General features: G+C 42.0%; 1 protein-coding gene across 7 annotated transcripts in view; it reads left to right on the top strand.

The window, feature by feature from the left end:
- Positions 1-25728, top strand: part of VPS35L (VPS35 endosomal protein sorting factor like) — a 113727-nt gene that overhangs the window by 15691 nt on the left and 72308 nt on the right. For 6 of the 7 annotated variants that reach the window (XR_005585554.1, XM_039491952.1, XM_039491954.1 and 3 more), the window contains exons 7-10: positions 5475-5603; positions 12765-12849; positions 17328-17387; positions 24999-25095. Coding sequence is in view for 5 of the 7 variants with exons in the window: in XM_039491952.1 (XP_039347886.1) it covers positions 5475-5603; positions 12765-12849; positions 17328-17387; positions 24999-25095 (371 nt within the window). In the remaining 2 variants the exon portion in view is untranslated. Of the gene's footprint in view, positions 1-5474; positions 5604-12764; positions 12850-17327; positions 17388-24998; positions 25096-25118; positions 25477-25728 lie in introns of those variants that run through there. The other variant, XM_039491956.1, reaches the window with a different exon arrangement.

The raw sequence follows: 25728 nt of genomic DNA on the forward strand, positions 1-25728 counted from the left end.
AATTAGGTGCATGGACCCTTGTGAAGATGCACATGTAAGGTGAGGTGGTGGCCTTGGGGGGATTTAGGACGTGCAGGGCTGTGGCATCCAGAGAAAGAGGTGACTTCCCCCAGCTCCAGGGCTGCAGCTGCCGGGGAGAGATGGCCCTCCATCCAGGCCCCAGCTCAGGAGCTGCTGCGGTGGGGGAGAGAGGGAGAGACTCCCCTCCTGCCCAGCCCCAGCTTGGGGGCTACCGCGGTGGGGAGAGAGGGCACATCCATCACATTAGAAAGATAAGACTACTGATATTAAAATATGAGTTGTGTGGTTTTATTTGTAGAACAAAAAAAGTTTATTAAGGGTTGTGTTTTTTTTTTTTAAATATATATAGCGCTTTTATCCGTAGTGCTTTACAATAGTTAGCTAACAATACAAACAACATTTGGCAAGATCAGTAAGTGGTCCACCAAGACCCTCGGCAATTTTCAAGTGGTCCGTGGAAAAAAAAGTTTGAGAACCACTGCATTAGAGAAAATGGCTTAACAGCATGAGGGTCAGTCTGATGCTTGTGTTCTTTGAGCTCTGCTTTATATTTTAAAGGTATTTGATTAATATAAAGAATATAAGCTTTAAAAGGGCACTGTCAAGTACTTCATGTATTTATTTAAACTTTTATTGTGTTTGCCCTTTTCAGTAGAAGCAGAAGTCTCTCTCCTCCTGGTTTTTCTCCCTGTCCTCTTGGCAAATATTGCATAGTAATGTTTCTAGTGTCGGAGCCAGCACAACTGCTTTATTTACCTTTGTTTCTACACCAGCATTGCTGATGTCACCAGGAATATTCCCATAAGTGCTGGAAATATTTCTAGGAAGACGTGGTCTATGGGGGCGTAAACCAAAACCCAAGACTCAAGATCTTCCCTCCCTGGATTTTGGGGAAGTTCATATCTGGCTCTGACCTCTGCAGCTTGGGGCTATATTTGTTAGTGAGTTGCTGCAACAAAGCAAGCACCTTGAATGTGGTGTTCTGTTGCATCTTACTAAAATGATGGGGTAAAAACAGAGTTGTTATAGGGGAAGGGCTGGTAGCTCAGCCTGTTGTTAAGGTTTCCCGACATTTCCCATTATAACATCCAGTTTGCAGTTGCTTGTAACTGCCAAACTTTAAGCATTAATTAGGGGTAATATTTCCTATGCTGGTTTTCTGCCTCATGCTGAATTTTTTTTTTTCTTAAATGTCAGCCAAAACTATTTAACATGAGGTTCTGTACCCGCTAGAGAGCCCTCCAGAGCCTAGAGTGGAACACGTGATTCCTAAATCTCACCCTTCCTCTCTTGTCACCAAATATCTGTGGAAACCCTCCAGCAGCTGTCCCCCAGTGCCCAACACTGAGTGCTTTGGTCACAATTACAAACTGCACTGTCCAGGGGTCATGGAGACCAGAAGCTCTTCTTCCCTCTCCCCCCTTCTCCCCCAACACAAACTTTCAAAAATTCACAGGGTTTTAAGTGCCTTTTCCTGATTGCCCAGCTTGGCGAGCACACCTAGCACTCTCCACTGTTGTGTGCTACTGCCCTGCTGAACATGCAGCTACGTGCTCAAGACACGCTCTGGCCTGGAGTAGACAGGCGATATTGGATCTCCTGAGCCTGTGGGAAGAGGAGGCTGTGCAGGCACAGCTACAGACCAGCAGAAGGGGTATGACAGGGATCTGAAGCAGTGCTGCATGAAAGCGAAAGAATTGCAGGGGGCATACCAGAAGGCCAGGGAGGCCAACAGTCGATCTGGTGCCAAGCCGCAGACCTGCTGATTTTTCAAAGTGTTGTATGTCATATGTGGTGGAGACCTCACCAGCACCTTGCATGCAACCATGAATACTTCTGAAGTACCTGAGTCACAGGCCGCTGGCGAGAACAGAGAGGAGGAGGGACATGCTACCGGGGGTCCAGCTATGCCACAAGCCAGGGCCTGTTTGATACTCTACCGCACTCCAGTGAGTTCCGGCATTTGAATACGGGCAAGTCTGATGGAGGGGAAAGAACCCCAGGGTAAGTATGTAATTGTATTTCTTATTACTATGATATACTGATGGTGCCCTCAGCTTAACAGGACACTGCTATAGACTTTTCGTTACCTTACTTACACCAGAAGAGGTAGTGGTACAACAAGGAGAGGTAAAGTCATCTGCTTTTCATTCCCCTGTAGAGTTAGGCGCGGGGATGGTGGCATGAGGAGCAGTTTGTGTATGTACACAGGGATATCCCTCAAATCCTCCTGAGAGATCTTGAGACAACTTCCATGGAGGTACTCTGCAATCCTCTCCAGAGGGTTTCTAAGGATGGCAGCCTTATTTCTTCCCCTGCAGTAGGACACTTTCCCATGCCAGTCAGCGATAACTTTGGCAGGCACCATTGCAGTGAACAGGCTAGCAGCATATGGGCCAGTGTGGCTTCAGAACTCCAGCAGCAGCTGTATTCTCTGTGCCTTTGTCATGCTCACGAGTGAGATATCCGCTAAAATCACCACTGCTTGTGGAAAACAGTGTCAATATTCAGTGCCATTGCCTGGTTCTCATAGTTTCATGCACCTGAGCAATTCTCTCATTTCTCTTGTCCCTGCCAGGTCAAACTCTTCATGACTGCTGCTGTGAGTTGGCCCATACACAAGCACTCTGAAGCAAAAGTGTCAATAAGCATGTCTTGTTTAAAATTGTAGGGGAGCAAGGCAAAGTTGTTCTGAATCTTAACTTTCACTTTCCATGGTGACTGTACCAACAATGGTACCTCTGTGTGTTTTACCTGTAGCTACAGCAGTTGCAATGTTGAGTGATTCCTTCTCCACACCCACGGAACGTCTGCACTAGGCAAGGAGGAGAAAGAAGAGAACTCATGGTGACCAGTGAGATCTAGTGCTGTATCAGATCCTTAGCAGAGGGTCTGGAGGGTGAATATTACAGACTGTATGGAGAAGGAAAGAGCGGAAAGGAGACAGGTGCAGGAAAAGGAGAGGGAGATGCACCAGGACATAATGGGGCTTCTCCGGCAGCAAACACAAGTGCTGCAGACTCTTGTGGAACTACAGATTCAACAGTCATGGGCTCACTTCCCTTTGCAGTCCACAGAAAACTCCATTACAGCATCTCCCTACACCTCCTGCCCCAACATTCCATGTAGCATCAGGGGCTGCATCCCTACCATTGCCACTCCACCCTTGGGAAGATTACAGCCAGCCACAACTTCACATGCAGTGACCTGAGAGCCATGGTTGATGTATGTGTAGGTAAAATGGACATGAATGTACTTTCCCCTTCTTTAAGCGCTGTTCCATAAATGTATTAAGGTTTTAATGCATTTGCATTTAATTTGCACAGAATTTTTTTTGCAGTATGTTTTGTTAAACAATAAAATTATGTTTGGAAAATAATGTATTTTTATTAGTTCTCAACATATGCTGCAGAATGTCTAGTGGTACTGAAAGCACACACTTGTACAGTGTGACACAACTCACTGGATCAGTAAAAAACAAAACAAAACACCAGTGTAATAATCATAAATGTACAACAAACATCAGAGAATTAATAGGTACATTGACATGGTTATATTCATAGCTGTACACCAGGTACAGCATAATTCCTAACAGGCCCCAAAACAGCAGGATCAGGGAGAGTACAGTATACCACAGAACGTTACTGTGGCTCATGGTTAAAGTGCTCTTTCAAAGCCTCCCTTACCTGTATAGTTTCGCGTTGAGCTTTTCTAATAGTCCTTGTGTCTGGCTGTTCAAACTCAACAGACAGCTGATGCATCTTTGCCCTTCATTCTGCTGGCAAGTTTTCTCCCTTGCTTCACAGATGTTATGCAGGACACAGCAGGTAGCTATAACCACTGGGATTTTTTGTCACTGAGACCATTCTATGAGTAAACAATGCCAGTATCCCTTCAAGATACCAAAAGCACATGTCATTCTGCACCTACTGATCTGGTAGTTGAATCTTTCCTTGGTTCTGTTGAGGTGGCCAGTGTACAGCTTCATGAGCTGGGGAGCAGAGGGTAAAACCCGGTCCTCCAGGATCACTATTGGCATTTCAACATTGCTAGTGGTAATCTGCGAGTCTGGAAAGAGAGTCCCTGCTGGTAACTTTCTGAATAGTCCTGTGTTCTTAAAGATGTGAGCATCATGCACCTTCTCTGACCAGCCAACACTGATTTCCCCCCCACCCCCCCCATGATCCACCAACGCTTGCATAACCACAGAATATTAGCCATTTCTGTTGATATATTCTGTGGCAAGGTGGTCTGGTGCCAGACTATATATATGTATATGAGTGCTATCTATTGCTCCACTGCAGTTGGGGAAGCCCATTGCTGCAGATCTATCTATTATGTCCTGCACGTTGCCAAGAGTCACAGTCCTGCATAGCATGAGACAATTAGTGGCCCTGCACACTTGTATGACTGGCCCCAGGGTTAATTTTCCAACTCCAAAATGATTTCCCACTGACTGGTAGCAATCTGGCATTGCACCCATCACTTCTCCAGTGTCAGTGCAGGTCTCATTTTGGTGTCCCTGCCCTGGAGGACTGGAGTGAGCTCAGCACACCGATCCGGGAATGCTCCCCATCTCATCTGAAAGTATTGCAGCCACTGCTCATCATCCCAAGTCTGCATTACAGTGCAATCCCATCAATCAGTGCTCGTTTCTTGGGCCCAGATTCAGCATTCTGCTACCTGCAGCAGCTCCGTGAATGCCACCAGCAACCTTGAATTGATCCTTGTTTTGTTCCACAGCAATCTATCCTCCAAGAAATTGTCATGCTCCTTGTTGATTTGGTTCTTTTTCCAGCTCTGCAGATACCTGAGGATAGCGCATCCTATGCTTGCAACTCTCATGACAATAGGTCATAGCTATGTAGGCTCCATGCTTCTGTCAGAGATGGCGGACAGAGAAGAGAGCTGTGTGGGTTTGTGGGATATTTTTAAAAGGCATGAACATTTTGGGATATACATGATGTTATGGGATGGGGAAAGTTGCATCCTGGGAAGTTGACCCCTTGCTCCCAGTTACCTCTGTGTGACTTGTTTCTGCTCCATTATGCATTGCCGAAACTTCTTAAGAGACAGTGCACTGGACGGTGGTGAGTTGCTCACTGGGATACCTACCCATGGTTCACCGCACTGTGCTTTGACACAAGCACTCCAGGTGCATACATGCAGAACTAATACAGGGAAGCAAGTAGGCAAGTGCACAAATGATATACCAACTGCGTCAGCTTTATGCTGATGTAACTCGTGTGGTCAAAAGTTTGTAGCATAGATAGCATGTTAGCTCAAGTGGCAGAGCGTGTGCAGTGGATCTTAAGGTTCCAGCCTTGCTGATGAGTCTCAAGTACTCAAAAATTAGGAAATGTTAGGTTTAAGGTTAATAGATTGGCTAACTAATAGATATCTTCTTTTTGTTGGTTGCCTCTTTATTACATGCTGCTGTTTTTTCTTGTCAGGGTTCACAGAAAGAGCTGTTGAATTTGACTCAGCAGGATTACATGAATCGGATTGAAGACCTCAATCAGTCACTGAAGGATGCCTGGGCCTCTGATCAGAAAGTAAAAGCTCTAAAAATAGTTATCCAGGTCAGTTTATAGTGAATAGTGCCTCTCAAATCGTACTTAAAGTTAAACATAGACTCAAATACTTCAGTGGATCAGGGTTTAAGTCTCTCGAAGGCAGCAGTTGAAAACCCCATTACTGAGAACACTTAAAGTTAGACTGGACAAAACAGAAGAAAATATACTGTATGGAATAATCTTAATTAGAAAGGGGGATGAATTATATGATAGGTCTTTTAGATCTCTCATATTTATAATGCTATAAACATTTAAATTGCAGTAAAGTTATTGGTGATCACATGCATCTTCCTCTCACATTCATCTTCCTCTGGTCTTTTTAGTTTTCCTAATACTGTGCTTAGATGATGATGATATGGAAAAAATACTCAAATCAACGTAATTGATGCAAAAAATTGGGACTTTAAAAATGCTTTTATGTTGTACATTTTAGTACTGTTGGTAATTTGTGACTATATATTTTTTGTAAATGCTAAGGTGCAAAGATAAGTGCGGGGGTAAGAGGGACTGATGAAGAAATATATGCAGAATAGGATCTCTTAACTGTTTATTTCTAGACAGTCTGTCATTTGGGGTTTTTTTGTTTGTTTTTTTAAATCAGCTTTTGTAAAGGAAATACATAGTTCACTGGTCTCCATTGAAACTCACTTAGCTCTTTTGTAAAAGCTGATGTTTTGTGACTAAGATACTAATAAGAGTTTGGTTTCTCACCATTATTGGGGTTTTTTTTACTATGAACTGATATCCTCTTTGAAGTTGCTCAAGTATTAAAGAGATTAAAAATTGCCTAATTGGTTTGAAATATTGGATAATAAAATGAGGCTTCTTGAGGAAATTAAAATTATTAGATGATCTAAGAATGCTTAAGCTATTCTCTCTGATACACATGCTTGGTGTTAATAATTTAGAAACAATAGATTGGTATCTTTGAGATGCTTATCACGTTAAAAATTTATTTCTGGCTTACAAACAATACACATTTATGATTGTTTCACTGCTCTGGCAAAAAAGTACAAGTTGTAAGCTCATTTAGTGGAAGTGAACATGCTTATTTCCCACTCTGTTCATCTGAAAGTAGCTGCAATGGGAGCCTGCAATTCATTGCACCAGATGTTTGGATATCATGTAGATTCCCAGTGTAAAAAAAAATTTTTTTTTTCATATGATGTGGCAAACTGCTGCTAGCTTCCTTTCAAGGACTGTTTATTGGCTTACAAAGTAAACATTATTCAAAGAAGTTGATATCATATTCCAAAAACGTGTGGTGTGAGCTGCTTGCAGTGTAGATCAGACGTGGAAAATATTTGGAACAGCAAGTGTTTTCATCTAAATATTTGTCTTTGCAGTAATTCTGCTTAGGTTAATTTATTAACACTGTTCTGATGCAATGAAAGTTTTAACTGATGCAGTAGAAGTTTTTTTGTTTTGTTTTTTGTTTTAGTTTTTGATTCATCTATCTTCAAATAAAATAAAGCCTGTAGGGCCTCTTATTAGTCAAAAAACAGTTGAAGTAAATCCTCTATCTAAGGCCTCATCATTGTAGTATGATATTGGATATATTCTACACACATTATGTACTATCATCTACAAATAATAAATGGCTTGGAGGACAGTAGCTAGAAAACTTTATCCTAGGATAAAAATAGTTCCTGAGATTGTGCATGTTGCCTGAAGCTAACATCACAACTGAAGGGAGTATTTATTACCAGGTTTCTTTTATCCTTGCCCATCTTGATTCATTTCTGGGTATGGACCTGAGACTAGTGATATTGCTCGTATTTGATCTCCTTATAATGTATGGTGTCCATGCAGATTCCATTAGATTCTTCAGCATTTCTTGTCACCACTGACCACAAGTATTGTTTCACTGCAAGGACCTTGCAAGAGTGAATGGGAGAATCTCTTCAGTTTCTGTGCTGCTGCTTAATAAAGTCACAGTGGGTAGTGCTGCATAACTGCTCATCTTCCCTGAAGGGTGGTCTTCTCGCAGGAGATGGGCCTCTTGGAGTGAAGTGGAGTAGAGAAAGCTGTCATGCTGAGTGCTCAGTGATGCCATTGATGCCAAATGTAGACTACTGTCCACCTCTGGCAATAACAGCCTGCTGTTGGCCATGTCATCAATCTCTAGGTAGATTTTTTTTTTCTTTAAAGTTGATATCCATTCGGTTTGGATACCTAATAATTCAGAGGCAACAAAGGAATGAAACATACCTTTACTTTACAAATCTTCTGTACAGTCAGGAAAAATGAATGAATGTTTAGATGGAAATCTTGTTTCAGCAGGTTTCACTGGATCAAGTCACAGTTAAATTTTGCCATCTGCCTGCCTGGACTGAAAGTGTAATAAATTAACAGTATTGCTTCTCCTAGACTTATTTTTCCATTGTTTTAAAATACTATTTGTACTAGGGTAGCACTTAGAGGCCCCAGCCAGGTCTGATTGCCATTGTGCTAGGCTCTGTACTGACATATAGTAAGAGACAGGCTAAGCCTCAGCCAGCTTACATTCTTGCAGACAAGATGCAACAGGCTGATGTGACAAATAGGATATGGAGAGAGGACAGGGAAGCCCTTAATACAATCATGTCTAGATTAGCCTTGCTGAGTGCACAATTCGTATGTGCAATAAGACAATCAGTAGTAGTAATCATGGCTTGGAAGTGAGCCTTACACACGATAAGGTGGTGTTTTTAGGGATTTTGATTGGGGAGGAAAAGAGGGTTCCTAGGTATAAGGGGTAATATGGGAGAAAGTGAAGGTGCTTGTGGGAGAAGTAGATGAAAAACTGATAAAGGCTGTTAAACCGCACAATAGAGTCAGTAAAACCAATTTCTTTAATTTTTTATTGGCCAGTGATTTTTTTTTCCCCCAACAAAATAATGGAAGGATGGCTAGCATAAGCTGCTGTTTTCTTCCTATCCTGGTTTAGTAAAGTAATTGAATAATCTGATTTAGCACCAAAACAGTTCAGAAGTTCTCTACTGATGATGCACAGTGTTCAACTGTATTCATTTGTAAATTACTATTTGCGGGGGAGGGGAGAGATGGCATGTGTGTTAAGAAATAGGACAACGGAATGTTAAAACTTGTATGAATTGGCCTTTAGATGAGGCCAGAGGCAGAGCGCGGTGAAGCTGCAGCAACCTTACAAACTGAGAGACTGATGTAATGTTAATAGTCATCAGGAAAGGTTACATAAAGTCAGGATTGTTTTTCCGGCAGTGGATCCCCTTTGGAAAGCTGTTTAAGTTGGAAATGCTGGTAAAGGTTACAAAGGAAATGAAACATAAATCAGGAATGAACAGAGTTCAGAAAATGATCTTTGAGTTTGGATGATTATGCCTTTTTGTAGCACCAGGGAATTAGCAATATTATTAAAAAAACAAATTGGCGTGAAAAGTGTGGTGACCTAATAGTATTTTATCACAAGAAAATACAATACCATATTACAACGACTTTGTTGAGAGGAAAACACAGAATATAAATGCAGTACCTATGGGACTGCTGAGTCAAAGGAAGATCCTAAGACATGGTTCTGTCAGACCATGTTTCTTGGAAACATCATTAATTTTGGTATCATTCTATCTTGCGATTTACTTAACCCTCCTACCCTGAAAAAACAACACTCTCAGTGGTCCCTGAATAGTGTCATACAAAAAGCTTAACTACTTCTCACCCATAGGAACCCTCCTTCTACATGGAAAATTTTGTTGCAGACAAATCCCTGCCTGATTCTAGGCCTGGGCATTAATTACATCTGTATTTCAGTTACTGAAATATTATACCAATTCCTGTGGTAAGGGATGGAGGAAACAGAATGGCAATAAATTGGTGGTTAGAAAAGAGTGTGAATAAGGGAATACCTTTACTGGAGCTTCATTATTGCTGGATCACTCTGAATTTGAGATACTCTTAAACATATTACTATTCCCTCTTACCCCAGAGGTGAACAGTTTCCTAACAAGAGTACAACATTGTGAGCATACTAAAGGGCAGGGACATACTTTATTCCCAGAATTAAACATTAGTCAATGGGAGCAAAAACCCAGCCGCATTACAACACTAGAAGTAGCTTGGTTTAGGGCCAGATTGTGAGAGAACCTTGTTAGGGGAATGGAAAAGTACAGACAGAACTTTGCCTTCCACACCTCCATGCAACAGCTTGCACAGTAGCAGTGCTTGCTTCGAGGGACTATCCTGTGTGTCCCTGGGGGGTGCACAGTGCCCCAAAAGGAGTAAAGGGAAGAAAGTCTGTGCTCATGGGTTCATTGCTGGTCGTGTGTGTGTGAGTGAGATAGTTTTTGTTTTCAGTACATATAGAAGGGATAACAAAGAATTACTGGGAAAGCAACTATGTACTGTTCAAAAAACTCTCTTGGGAATATAAGGCAAATGAGCTATATGATAAATTTAAAAGACTGCAGGAAACTTTCAGGTTTGACCTTGACAGAGCTTAGAGACACATGATCCTTGTGGAAAATTCCAGCCCCATCCTACTAATAATTTTAGATTCAGAGCAAATGCTGCTCTGCTGGTATCTATGGTCTGAGTGAGAATTAGAAATCTTGGGGGCAGTTGTGTGTCTGTCTTTAAAGCTTTCTGTTCTCCACTATATGTTGACACTTCTTTAGTACCTTGTTTTCTTGGTATGATAGTGGAAACTCAGAACATATGGAAACTAGTGTCCTCTTTGGGTACGTCTACACTGCAATAGAAGACCTGTGGCATGGCTGGGGCTGGCCCAGCATAAGCTGGCTCGGGCTGCAGGGCTAAAAATTGCAGTGTAGATGTTTGGGCTCAGGTTGGGGCCTGGATTCTGAAACCTTCCCCCCCATATGGGCTTTCAGAGCCCCAGCTCCATCCCAAACCCAAAAATCTACACTGCAATTTTTAGCCCTGCGAGCTTGAGACAACTGACCCGGGCTCTGAGACTGGGTGCCGCAGGTTTTTATTGCAATGGAGATGTACTCTCATTATCATTTAGGTGAACCCATCTCACAATGAATATATTAAAATATAGAGAGTAATTGAAGAGAGAAAGCACAAATATTTTAATAGCGATTTAACATTGTCATCCTTAGATTAAGCAAACAAAGGTGTGTTGTGTGGTGGCTGCCCACAATGCGCTTGGATGCCCATAATGTACTTGGATGTATCTGTTACCTGAGGGGAGAACTGCTTACATACTTAACAGGCAACAGTGGAGAGAGTTCTCTTGGGTCACAGGAGTGAAGGGTCTGGCTTTTCTTTCTTGTGAACTCTCTAGATCCTCTTGGTGAATAAAGCAGAGAGGCTGAAAGCACTATCCCACTTACACTTGTTCTGTGTATTGTTCCAGTATGGTGATGCTTCAGTAGGTGACTTCCTGAATGTTGGGAACAGAGTAGAAATTGTATTTTTAGACAGTTTCCCCCCTCTTTTAAACTATATTCGTTCCATTCAGTTGAAGACTGTCTCCTGATTGCAGGGGAAGGGCCATCCCGCAGCAGAAGGGACAAGGGAGGGGTTTCTACTGCTCCTTTTGATGACCTGAAGAATAGAGAGATTTCTTGTGAAGCTATAGGGTTTTTTTTGTTTTTGTTTTTCAAGAGAGTGTATTGGAGAGGCAGACTTGTCCCTTTACTCCTCTCTTCCCACCCCAAGCCTGCTTTTCTTCTACAGTGGGTGCTGACTATCAGTAAACTTCTCCCAAAGATTTCTGCTACAGCAGAGCTTATTGCTATGTCCTACCATGTATGTACCATATCTTGCATATTTTCTAAGTTGGTCACCATGTAATTGGATTCATATGCTGCTCCAGTAAAATGATACTTCACTTTTTGGCCCTATCTAAACTAGGAAATAGGCTGTGTTTAAACTATTAGCAAATGTGCCTTTAAACGTGACTTTACATCTACCATTGACTCAGTTTAGCTCTTGTGTGTCTGTGATGTGGCTGACCACAGGTTTCCCTTTCTGGTTCCCATGACATGTTTTAAAAGGTCTTTTTTTTAATAGGTGGCATTTTCCTTGTATTTCTCACTATCCTCTACCAGAGATCATTTGTCTTGCCTGAGTGAATGCATAAGTCTTCCAAGGCCAATTGAAATGCTGCTCTGTGGATTTCTTAGCATGAGGGGAGACTGACTGCTAGTGCTGCTGCTGACTCTCCTGAAATGGAGAATATCAGCATGATATTCTCCAGAGCCAAGTGTCACAGTTTCAGGGTAACTGCACCTGTATTCCCGCCTCCATGGTCCACTCCAGGAGTGCCCAGTGAGGTCTCGAGTCCCCAGCCATTGCTTGTCTCTGGGCAGGGACCCATGTCCCACTCCCTTCTGAGTGGGGGGCTAAAGGCTGCACAGCCACTGTCTGACACTGTGATATCCCCAGCAAGCCGGTCTGCCTAATGGCCAGCGTTGTGCTTTGCTTTCTCTCTGAGGGCTACGGCCTGTGTAGTGCCAGCAGTTACAAATTACCACACAACTCTTTTTAAGCAACCACACTTATTCTTAATGTACAAGCATTATAAAGAAAGCGGTTTTAAAAAAGCAAGCCCCAGAACAGATTGAAATGCACACTAAACATACCAGCAGTCACCCATCAGTCTTATAGGGACGTAGTAGGACAAAGTCTTTCCAATCCTTCTGCAATGGTTGGGGTCTCCCTTGGAGGGAAAGTCCTGTCCATTTGCTGAATCAGAAAGAAGGCCCTGTGTCAGATTAAACTCATCTCCTTTTATACTAAAGCCCTTTCATTACCAGTTGGTCTTTGGAAAACCCAGTCTGAACCAGTATATGCAAACCTTCCTAGGGGGTGGTACCCTGCTGCAGGTGTGCCTGAATGATTCACCTTAATTCACCTAATAGACCTTCTGCCCCACTGTTTTTCGTTTCTGGAGGAGCTGTGGTATCCCACCCCTGCTGAGTTGCATGCAATCACTGACCCACAATGTATTAAGTTTTTGAATGGATTATGTATCAATGTGGTCCTGAAAGATGCTGCATGTGATTGCAATCTCTGTCACAGCAGGCATCGTGCAGTGTTCTGTCAAATGATTCCAAAGTCTCTAGGGCTTTTTGTATGGCACTTCCCTTTGCTGATTCCATCACTGACGACCTTTAAATTGGGTAAACACAATTTTGTATCCTCCTGGTAAAGCTTTGTTCCTTTTTCTTTCTTTTCTAGTGTTCTAAACTTCTTTCGGACACAACAGTAATCCAGTTTTATCCAAGTAAATTTGTTCTAATTACAGATATACTTGATACATTTGGTAAGTACTTACAATGGACCTATGATGGATCCATTTTTATTAATTTTTTGTAGTATTACAAAATATTCTAGAAATAGAACCTATAAAGAGTTTTAAGGAGTTAACATCAACTGCTTTAAGGATTTAACTTTTACAAAAAATGTAGATAATTTTACACAGTGTTCCCTGTCTGATCAGTCAAAGATATTAAGTACAAGCCAACGAGAGAGAGACAGACAGACAGACATGTTTCTTTGGACTGTCCTCTCTCCACTTCGCTAGGCTTGAAGTGATTTCTGGTCAGATTATTGTATCTTTGGTTCCTTGAGATCCAGTCTCTCTAGCTGTGTCCATTTTGGCTATTTAAAGATACTTGTGCGGTTGTGATACTATTAAGAGGGATTTTCAGCTTGTCTGTTAGCCAGCCATCTTCAAAATACGCAAAGGTCTACCTGTCTCCTCAGTCATCCTTTGATGCTGGAGCACTTACTAATTTCCCTCACCCTCAGACCATCTCAGACTTTCACTTTTTTCAGCTCCAGGTGCACCTCCGCTCCAGTGAGTTCCTAGATAAGTTCCAGGTTGGATTCAGGCTGCTTCTAGGCTTGAAACCTATTGATTAAGGGCACAAATAAACTCATGCTAGATACTGTTGGGGTCCGTTGGCTATCTTGGTGATGCTGGCCTTCTCAGCAGCCTTTAATATGATTGACTGGATGGTTGCTTTGGCAATTGAAGGATATAGCTTTTGTGTCAGGAATTGCTCTCCATTAGTTCCTCAGCTATGGGAGTCAATTGCTGGTGATGGATAATGCAGAGTTCTTGCAGGATTTGTCTTATCTGTGAGTTCCTTAGCTTATATCCAAAGCTTCTTAGCAAGGTCAAAGTATCATAAGTATATTGATATTCTGCACATCTTGTCCAGGGGCCTTACTGACTTGTGGTCTGGAGAGATGCTTAGATGACGTTGCTGGCTGGACATGTCAGATCTTTCTCATCCTTAACCCATGGTAGGCGGCAGTGTTGCTAGGTACTAAGAATTGTTATGAGGAGTTTCTTCCCTTCCTTGATGCCTTTACTTACTGACTGAACATGTTTTAAAGTAGTGAACCAGGTGAAGATCTCTAGTTTTATTTTTGTTTTTTATCTTGCAGCAGCAACATAAGCCTTTGTAATCATAGGCTGTGTCAACTAAAGTAATTTCTTAGAATTGCTTCCAGCAGTTCTTCTCCCTCACTTACAGATAGTACAGAATGTACCAGCATATCTGGTCACTGGATTGAACAGCTGTGCATGGTGAACTGGTGAAATCATTTTTAAGCTGGTCCTCTTGGGTTTTAAAACTTCTACTGTGGAGGAGCCTGGCAGTATTTTAGAGATTCTCCGTTAGTCTTGTCCTGGTGGGTTTCTGCTTTCTGACACTGTCCACTCCTTTAGGATTGGCGATCTCCTTAGATCAGTGGGTGATTTGAACCTTAGTGGTAGCATCCCCTGTGACTCTCTTTCCTCTCTGGGCAGTGTTGTTTTTTTTTATTCTCCCTACCTAATTTTGAAAACTGCCTCAAAACTTAATTTGAGTTAACTTATAACCATACAGTCTTGTTTCAGTTCCATTCTGCCTCTGTATAAGACTCCCTTGAGGCATCCCTAATGTGCCCATCAGCATGGCATCTAAGTGTCTGGCTCAAAATTGGGACGCACTAAATCTATCCATAAAATACTCTACTCTCCACCCTCCCTTTATTTATCTGCTAATATTCAGATTACTAGATCTGTTTTTATCATCTGTCCATGAGAGTGCTGTAATTTAGTCCTTGCTTAGTGAAGGAAGGCTTATGCAAAAAGTTGGGTCTTGCAATGTGTTCTCAAACCAAAATGATAGCATGTTGTTTTTTATTGTATTTGGCTTTGTATTGTCCATTTTATGTTTGTCACGGTTTGGTTGGTGCAGTACCTTAAGTCTCTTTGCCAGGGTATGCAAAACACTATATGCTATGTTCTGTTAATTATGTTTATATTTTCATTAACTGATTCTTCAGATTTTCATGTGGTTCTATTATTTGTAACAATTTTAGGTAATATCAAACATTTAACCTAAAATAGTTGACTGTCCCTTTAATGCTGTGTTTGGGCTCAGAATATTTTTCTGTTTTTGTGTTCCTATATTACGAATAAGCATGTTTAATTTAGATTCCTAACAAAAATAAGTAAGTACATTACTTTGCAGCTTGTTTTAGAAATGTAATAGTAATCAAACTAACTTCTGAAACCAACAATCAATTATGTTGCAGGATAATATATTGTTTCACAGAATAACTTTGAAAGATGAATAATCATAAATACATGCAATATGCCATAATACAATGAGTGCCACTAAAGTAAAGTCATGAGATAAACATAATTTGTTATGGCTGTATGAATTACCAGTTGTAGAAAACTAAGGACCCTAGAGAGCAAAATAATTGAGATGATTAAATAGTTGGATATGTTTTATTATTACATAAACAATTGTCTCAGTTGGCTGTCTTCTCCTAGGGAAGATACATTCACAACAAATACAAGATTAATTCTGTGGAGTTTCAATACTCATTTTGCCTTACAGGTAGATGTTCACACAAATGAAAAAGAAAGAAATATCAATTCAAGGATAACTGGAGATGATGCATCTCTCTGGGTCAGATCTCTAGGTAGTCTCTTGCCATCAGTAAAGCATTTTAAATCAAGTAAATCTATTGATATGGCACCTATATTAGATTGGGGTTTTGTGAATTATCAACATGATGAAACATTCATCAGCCACACTAAAGTCTGTGGAAATGCCTTACAGATTGCCATTAGCCTGGTCTTTGCATGTAAGTCTAAGCAAGCAGGAAAAGAACTGGAAAATATTGTTGTCTGGACACAGTTGCTTTTTAAATCCTTATTCGATAATATAAATGTTTTATGCTTAAAACTTCCTGATTCTCTATTGAGGTATAAATAATAACCCTCTCTTAAAGCTCTTGGAGGGAAGAGGTGGTGGTGGTGGAGGTGGTTTGCTTAATGGCCATAACAGTAAGCAAATTTAGGATGAGTTGGAAAATGTAAAGTTGTAATTTCACTAACTTTAAATCATTATATTCCCAGTCAGATCCAATGCTTGGATTTGCAGATAGTAGCAGCATATTGCTCTTTTCAGTGGCTTATGCCCTGCCTCCCTTCTGGAGCCATCTCATTTGACCCTGTTCTTAGTTGGCTGGAAACAGAATTAGGGCTCAGTATTTAAACACAATTCCAGTTAAGCCAGCTTCTAATGCAGTATGGATGGGCATTTCTAAGTTTGAACATGATTTGACTCCATCAGCTCACTGACTGGCTAAACTATATGAAACTGGCTTAGCTAGGACAAAGTTCAACACAGTTCGTAGCTCCATTGTAGATGCGGGAGCCGCCTTTGACACAGGGCAGATGGGAAGCTCTTAATTTTCCCTTACTATACTTTCATATTCTTTTAATTCACGAAGAAATCTGACTCCTGAGGTCAAGAAGGAGATTCTCATTAATTAAATTAGGTGCTCTGTTTATCCACTCCATAATTAGTGCGTAGGACTCCAAAAGTAGGTGAGTTAAACATTTAGCCAAACAGTAATACAGACAGATTAGATTAGGTACATCATTCTTCAAACAATGCTGCAATGGAAGTGTTTTATTTAAAAAAGAATCTAACACATTTCTTTAAATCTCCAAAAGGAAAAAGGTGCACTTTCTTTGTGTGTTTAACAATGAGAGGCTAAAACAAAACTATGGGAAAGGTCAGGATCTCTAAACTTTGAAATCTAAAACTATTATTTTAGGTTAAAATAGTGTGTTACGTAATGTTTCAGGAAATTATCACTCTGTCACCTAATGGCTTCCTAAACCTTAACAATATTTCATTCCATCTCTTCCTGTATGTGGAAGAGTTGAACTATAAAAGCTTTATTTAATTAGATATAGACTATGAAATGATCAAAATGTTTTTGCTGAATTACTTAATCTAATTGATTAACAATTATTAATAAAAATATCTTGGATTTCTTTAATAGTGTGGAACTGATTTATTACAGCCTTTAAACTTGGAACGTATTGTTGGTGTTTAACAGGATGTGCTGTGACACAGTTGCAGTTGTTTTTCCAGGTTTTATTTCCCCTTTATGTCCTTTTCTACTTATTGACAGTTGCTAACAATAATACAGGATCCCAGCTCGGTGAAGAGGGGGGCACCAAAAGTTATTTCCTGGTCAATAATCTGACCTATCCACTGCCTCTGCTCTTAGTGGAACTAAACCAGAGAAATTACAGCATGCAAAATCCTCAGTGCAGTCCTTCAAATCTCTCAGATTCACTAGATGGCAGCATAATATAATGCAGTTCAAGGAAGTCTTTGCAGATGAAATTCCTGGACCCTGTAGAAAACGATCGTTATTTCACAGTTTGCATTTTACAATTTGCTCAAGATTAACTTCTTATTTTCTTGGCAGGAAAACTAGTATATGAAAGAATTTTATCCATGTGTCTGGATAATCGCGGCTCTTTACCAGGTAACTTTGTGCCAGCCTTGTGCTATTCTTCTTGTAGAGATGTGTAAATTTACCATATTTACCAAGTTAGGTTTGGGATTGTGAGGAATTTCAACAATACGTATCCTGAAACAAATTCAGTTTTGCTTCCAAGCTTTATAAAAGAAAAAACACATGGGAAGACTTTAGTGCATACCTCAATTCCTATGGGGGAGAACTAGAGTTTTTAAGTGGGGCCAAGCCAATGGTGCAGTAGAAAAATATGACCTGGTTAATGTCCTCTGAAAAGAAATCAGTCTGCTCGTGTATGCTGAGTTTGGATTTAGTTGCTGTTCCTAGTTTTTAACATGTCCATAACAGGTTACTTTAATCACTCCCACAACTTTACATAAGTTTACTTCCCAACTATAAATAACCCAACATAAAACTTGTCACAGTAAAATGTACTCGTTTCCAGTTTTAATGATTCTGAACATTAGCAGGGTCTGTTTGTAGGGCAGGGAGGATGCGTAACTTCTAGGGCAGGAGGAAGTGGAAGACAACAGTTGGGAGACAGCTAGGATAGGACTATTATTCCCGCTCACTCCAGTCCTAAAACAAGAAAAAAAACCTTTTGTCCTCTTCCCTCCTCATACTCTCGTATCCTGAGCTGCTTCCTACAGTTTTTCAGCATGCTTATAACATGGTTTTATCTGTCTGCACAGACAAAAAATAAACCATATTACCACAGTTTGGCCACAACCATGTTTAAATATGGTTATTTTCATGTTGTAGATGAGCCCCTGCAAATTTTGTTATAAAATAAAAGTATTTACCTTTTGATTTAATCACAAACAGCTTGCAACACTAAACCAGTAGCATTGTGAGAAACAAGTCAGTAATATTTTCTTTGGTGAGCTTTCTTTTTTCTCATTGCTATTTAACACTCCACCCCTAAGGACAGCTCTCTCTGGGTGAAGCAAGAGTCAAAATATTTTGGAAAGAAATCTCTACCAGCAATGATATCAGGAATGAAATTTTCCAGTAACATACACACACACTCACAATTTCTTATGCAGAACCCTGCCTTGAGCAGCTGTATGAAATGAGAACAAAGTCATTGGTATTTGTACTCATTCTTTCTGTTCCAATAAGGTTAGAACTTCTGATTTAGCACCAGAGTTCTCTGCCTCCAGGAAACCAAACTACAGTGTAGCTCTTGCTCATTGAAAGATACCTGAGTTATGTTTATCTGCGAGGGCACAATTGCAATGCTTTTGTGCAATGAATTTAATTTGTTCAGCATTTGCTAATGAAACTAATATATTATAGAAAATAACCTGTCAGCAAAGCTGATTTTCCTTTAAGTGGTAATCATTGCCTTTACTTTAAGCAGATGATCAAAGTGTATTTCCAGGATGTTCAAGATCACTAATTCTGTGATGACTTTTTGCTATAGTTTGAGGGATTAGCATTTTGAGGGTTGTGTTAATATCAACTATGTTCGGGTTAGCACTATTCTTAACTGACTTGGCAGCTACAGCACACTTGAAATAAAGACGTCACATTCCCATAATGCTGTGTTATGTAAAAGGCCTCTAGCTGCGGGGGGTGGGGAATTGCACTGTTTCTCTAAAATTTCGACACAGGCTTAGTGTTCTGAGGAACAACAACAAGCACAGCAGCAGAATAATAAGTAGAAATGGAAAAGAAAATTCTGCTTCCAGTCAATTTCATTAAAATGCTTTTGCTTGTACGTGTATTTCCTGGTTCCTGACAGAAAGGCATGCAGATTATGGATAGAACTTTGTTCCTTCACCGTTGTTTTTAAAATTGTAAGTCCAGTGGACAAAATTGGGGGAAGAAAAAGCAAAGGTCAACCACTGCTTGCTTAATATTGACTTATACATATCTTGGAGTGAGAAATATCTGTCTAAAGCTGTGTAGACAGAGAAGAGCCCTTTGAAATACTTTGCATATACTGCAAAAAGCTGATTCATCAAAAGGTGTAAGTTACAAAGATTGAAATATAAACAAACACAGAACAGAGAAATGAAGTCTTCTCCCCTGAGAGGACTGTGCCTGTGCTTTTTAAGATTACTAGGTTGGTGAGATGCCACTTTTTAAATGGTTTACTGTGAAACATCAGGGTGCAAATTAAACGGACAGCAAGCTCCAAATGGGGTGGTTATGCAAATAAAGTCTTACTGCAAATTACTGTTAAGATTGCTTTGAGTTAATGGTAACAGGGACAGACTCAGTCTACAAGGGTGGTCACAGTCTTGCAAGTATCTTGGGACCCAGTGGGAGATCTGCACTGAAGACTTCCAGGTTTGGGGCCTTTCACTTGGTAAGTCCTAGCTCAGTGCCAAAGATTCTCCTTCCTCCCTCTCCCCCCACCTTTTTAAGCAGGATGATTCTGGATGGTGATAGGAAGGCCAGAGAGAGAGGCTGGATAATACTGCAACATAGAAATTATAGAAATGTAGGGCTGGAAGGGACCACAAGAGATGTCTAGTCCATTTCCTCCTCCCCCCCCCCCCCATGTTGAGGCAGGATTAAGTATGCCTATGCCATCCCTGACAGAAGTTTGTCTAACCTTTTCTTAATAATCTCCAGTGACAGTGTTTCCACAACCTCCACACTTAATCTGTTCCAGTGCTTAACTATCCTTAAAGTTAGAAAGATTGTTCTTAATATCGAACCTAAATATCCTTTGCTACAAATTAAGCAGATTATTTCTTGTCCTCCCCTTAGTGCACACAGAAAACAATTGATCACTGTCCTATATAACAGCCCTTAACAGATTTGAGTATTTTTATCAGATCCCCACTCATTCTTCTGTTCTGTAGGCTAAACATGCCAGTTCTTTCAACCTTTCCTCAGAGGTGTTCTAAACCGCTTATCATTTTTGTTGCTCTCCTCTATACTCTCTCTAGTTTTTTCACATCTTTCTTAAAGCGTGGCACCCAAAATTGGATACAGTGCTCCAGCTGAGGCCTCACCCATGCTGAATAGAGCAGAACTATTACCTCTCACGTCTTAGGATACGTCTATACTTACCGTCCGGGTCAACACGTAGAGTTAGAGTTCGACTTCTTGGAGTTTGAACTATCGCGTCTAATCTAGACGCGATAGTTCGAACTCCGAACGTGCTCCCATCGACTCCGGAACTCCTCCACCGCGAATGGCGGTGGTGGAGTCAACGGGGGAGCCGCGGACTTCAATCCCGCGGCGTCTGGACGGGTGAGTACTTCGAACTAAGGTAGTTCGAGTTCAGCTACGCTATTCGCGTAGCTGAACTTGCGTACCTTAGTTCGACTCCCCCCCCTTAGTGTAGACCAGGCCTAAAATGTGACACTACTGTTAACACCTCCCAGAATATTTGTCTTTTTTGCAGCAGAATCACATTATTGACTCACATTCAGTGCCCATATATCTATGTCCATTGCCACTTTCTGTATACAAGATTTGTTGGGAGGGAAGTGGAGGGTATTCATCTTGTATAAGCACAAATATAGGTATCAGCAAAAGGATGGGGTCTGGAATTATCCATCACTAGTTAGCATTTCCCATGAAGCTGAATTTGATTAAGGATTTTTCACTTTTTGCTACAGCTCTCAAATTTAACAGTGGCGGTATTATGAGGCTTCCATTTCTAGATTATTAAACACTCCATTGGAATATAGACATTTCCTTGTCAACATTATAATTTGAAGTGTGTCAAAGAGTGCCTTTCCTTGAAATGTGGAGTGAATCCCACAATACTTGGCAATGCAGCTGTCACACAGAGCAAGTCTTTTTTTTTTTTTTTTTTTTTTTTTTTTTAACTTTGTCAGTAATGATGAAACCGTTTGAAAGTATTGTGTGCCAATGGTGTAAAACCAGCAGGTTTTGGGGGTACTTTAAAAATGAAACTATAGGGAATCTTACAAGTAAATTTGTAAGACCTTAGACAGAGACCTCAGTCTGTGTCAGGAACACTGCATATTCAGTGTAATGTGTTCGTAGATCTTGGTCCTTAAGTTTTAGGTTTGCTTGTTGGGTCAGAACTTTGACTCTGGGTGTTTTGCTTCTGGTAATGTTGGTTGATGTTTCGCAAATTATTATTTTTTTTATACACCTGAAGTAAGCTAGGCAACATCTCTGTTAGATGAGTAAATTGAGACACAGAAGTTCAGTGGCTTGTCTGAAGTCACACACTGGGCTCATGTCCTATCTGGTAATAGAGCTCAGGAGTTGTGACTGCAAGTCACAGTTTTTTGACCACATTCTCTCCCTAATGACTTGAGAGAGTTTAATTTTAACCAACAGGATTTCAGTATGCAGGTTAAGAAAGTTTGGGGTGTAGCCCAGTGGGCTAACTTGCCTTTATTATATTAACTGCTTTATATTCTGCTTTTATTATATTCAACAGTAATTCAAGGACCCTACAGGCATGTATACTGTAAGACAGGAGTGGGGAACCTTTTTTCTATCAGGGCCACTGACATGCAGAAAAAATCAGTCGCGGACCCCACACAGCCTGTGGGGGGGCACGGAGGCTCAGGGCCTCCCCCCACAGCAGGGGGAGCCAGCACTCATGGCTCCAGCCCCGTGGTGGGGGTGAGTGGGGTGTGGAGGCTCAGGGCTTTCCCTAGGCTCCAGGGTGGGGCCAGAAATGAGGGGTTCAGGGTGTGGGACGGGGATCCAGGCTGGGGCATGGGGTTGGGGTGTGGGAGGGGACGAGGGTTCCTGCTAGGGGTGTGGGCTCTGGGGTGGGCCTGAGGATGAGGGGTTTGGGGTGCTGGAGGGGGCTCTGGGCTGGGGCCAAGGGATTTGGAGTGTGGGAGCTGACTCAGGGTTGGGATTGGGGTGCAGGAGGAGGTTCCAGGTGTGGGCTCCGGGAGGGAGTTTGAGCGTGGGAGGGGATTCTGACCTGGGGCAGGCGGTTCAGGGTGCGAGCTCTGGCCGGCGCTTACCTCAGGCGGCTCCCGGTCGGTCGCGCAATGGTGCTAAGGCAGGCTCTCTGCCTGTCCTGGCTCTGTTCTGTTCCCAGAAGTGGCCCCCATGTCCAGCCCCTAGGCGGAGGGGCCAGGCGACTCTGTGCGGTGCGCGCTGCCTGTGCCCACAGGCACCGCCCCCATGTCTCCCATCGGCCATGGTTCCTGGCCAATGGGAGCTGCGGAGCCAGCACTGGGGGTGGGGGCAGTGCGCGGAGCTTCCCTGATCACCTCAGCTCCTAGGGGCTGCAGAGACGTGTGTCGTTTCTGGGAGCTGCATGGAGCTGACTGGACTTTTAACGGCCTGGCAACCCCAGCTTCCCCCTGCAGCAGGGTGAGCTGGCACTCATGGCTCCAGCCCTGCAGGGGGCACCGAGACCTGGGGCTTCCGGCCCACAGTGCAGAGATTTGCCATGTCCCGGACGAAATGAAGAAGCAGGCTGGCAAGTTAGTATAAGGCTTGAGGCCCATGAACTTTTAACAGATAAGTGGCCCAACTGAAACCCCAAGTATTGAGGGTTGACAGGTTCTTGTCCCAAGATCGGACCCAGTATTATTCAAATTATTGTATAGTTGGGAACCCCGATGTGCACAGTTGCAACATTCACACTATAGGAACTCCTCTATATTTACAAATAGTTTATTATTATATTTACCACAGTCACAAACACCCAACTCAGTCAGATAGATAAAGTTGCTGCAGAATGTACATCTGCACATCCATATACTCATACCATGTTAGCCATCATCTTCCTCATCACCCTCACCTTCCCCCTCATTACCAGTGGCCATCATTCTGGCACCTCCCAAAGACTACATCTCCTGCCGCTTCTAAGCTGCGATGCGACTTTTATGTGTTATGCTGATGACACTATGTTTGATGCATATTCAGTAGGGGATTTTCCCCTTTTTCCTTATTTGTATATCCTCACCTTACTAATGTTGGAGTGTCCTCCGAATGGTTAGGATATCAGTGATTTCAATTTATTATTATATACGTCAATTCGTTATCATGGCCTTCTTGTGGTTAGGTATCTGCGGATGTAGCTCATGTACCTGTTATTAATCAGCTAAGAAAAGTAGAAGTAGTGTACTAGAGACAAAGAAACAGAGAAAAGAAACGACTGAGGAAAAAGAGGAATTCTCTGAGTTGCAGTGTTTCTGACTAGCATTAAATTCTGACTGAGAGATTAGTTAAATTAGTTCCTATCCTGGGTAGGGAGATTGTTCCTGTGCACCCATCGGGGTCCCATCTGTGGTGCTAATCTGTAGCCCGATCTATAGAGTTATGTATTAATTTCTTAAGAATCCCCAGTTATCTCTTTGAGGGTTGACAGGGGGCAACACTTCTTCTCACAATCCCACTACTCAAAAAGTGAGATTTTTAGGCTTCTACAGGGGAGGAGGTTAGGGTTGCCGTGTCTGATTTTTTTTGACCAGAAAGCCTGGCTGAAAAGGGACCCTGGCGGCTCCGGTCAACACTGCTGACCAGGCCATTAAAAGTCCAGTTGGTGGTGCAGGTAGGCTCCATGCGACTCCTGGGAAGCTGCCGGCATCATCTCCTGGCTCCTCGGTGGAGGGGCAGTGATGGGGGCTCTGTGCACTGCCCCGCACCAGCTCAGCAGCTCCCATTGGCCAGGAACCGTGGCCAGTGGGAGCTGAGGGGGCGATGCCTGTATGCATGGGCAGAGCCATGTGGTTGTGCCTCCGCTTGGGAGCCGGAGGGAGTTGTCACTGCTTCTGGGGAGCCCACATCCCAAACTTCCTCCTGCACACCAACCCCCCGTCCCAGCCTTGAGCCCCTCTCCTGCACCATAAACCCCTCATCCCCCTGCACCACCCCAGAGCCCGTACTCGAAGCCCTCACCCCTGCCGCACCCTACCCCACTGCCCCCCAACCCAGTGAAAATGAGTGATTGAGCGAGGGTGGGGGAGAGCGAGCGACGGAGGGACGGGGGAATGGAATGAGAGGGGGTGGGGTCTTGGAGAAAGGATGGAGTGGGGGTGAGGCAAGTTGGCAACCCTAGAGGAGGTGAGCATAAGGAGCGGGAGCGTGCAAGGGGACAAAAGCAGAGAGGACGATAAAGAGCACTATTTCTCAGCTCTTCCGTATGAGAATTTCATAGGAGTTACATGTCTAGCTCTAAAATAACAACAATATATGTTAAAAAAACAGGAGTACTTGTGGCACCTTAAAGACTAACAAATTTATTTAAGCATGAGCTTTCGTGAGCTACAGCTCACTTCTTCGGATGCTGTAGCTCACGAAAGCTCATGCTTAAATAAATTTGTTAGTCTTTAAGGTGCCACAAGTACTCCTGTTTTTTTTGCGGATACAGACTAACACGGCTGCTACTCTGAAACCTAACAATATATGTTATGAGCTATTGGGTTGACATCAGGAGTTAGACCAAATGAAATAAATCAATATTACTATAAAATAGAAGTGGAGCTCTGGGAACCCGGCATTGCTGCTCACTCTGGGTTTGCAGTCAAGCAGTTGTCTGTATTGCTGGAAAGGAGATCCTAGAATTACATTGTCCAGTTCATTACCGTATGTTTAACTTCTTTTTAAAAGGAAATACTCAATGTGCTGTTTTAAATAAATGTAATAATGTAATTTAATTCAGAACTAAATGTAATATGCTTGGCTCTGGCTTTGTTTTTACAGATAATTTTACTCCAGAAAGTGTTAATGATACTGCCAAAGAAACCTGTTTAAACTGGTTCTTCAAGATTGCTTCAATCAGAGAGCTCATTCCCAGATTGTATCCTTTTCAAATGAGTTTGACTGTCAAAATCGTACACTATTATGCCTGAAGTTTTGAAAGGAATTAAAGTAATATGAGAACGTAGTGAAGTTTATGTTGAAAATCTAAACAATGATTATCACCTCAGGTTCTAGTCTGAAAATATGTTTATCTTACGTGCTTATATGCCCTCCCATCACAACATTGTTTGAATACCTCTCAATCTTTAATGTATTTATCTTCACCAACACCCCTGTGAGATAGTGAAGTACTGTTATTACCATCTTTTTAACAGATGGGGAAGTAACTGAGGCACAGAGGGGCTAGGTGATTTGACCCAGGTCATACAGTCAGATTTTAGTGGAGCAGGAAATTGAACTTCAATCTCCCAAGACATAGGTTAGTACCCTAACAGCTGGACCATTTTTCTCTTCAAAATAGGAAGGTAAATGGAGCTCACAATTGTTTTATTATAATTGTATCATTTTTGTTACTATAGTGTCTGTCCAGGACCCCATTGTGCTGGGCACTATAGAAATAGAACAACAAGACAGTCCCTGCCCCAGGTTTTGCATTGAGAGTGAATTCCAACTTGGACTAAATCTTAATTGTGTAGTAGTTGAATCAGAAATCCAAGTGTCTATATGGTTT

This window comes from Mauremys reevesii, linkage group 10 (genome assembly GCF_016161935.1).
Source record: "Mauremys reevesii isolate NIE-2019 linkage group 10, ASM1616193v1, whole genome shotgun sequence".
Taxonomy (NCBI): Eukaryota; Metazoa; Chordata; order Testudines; family Geoemydidae; genus Mauremys; species Mauremys reevesii.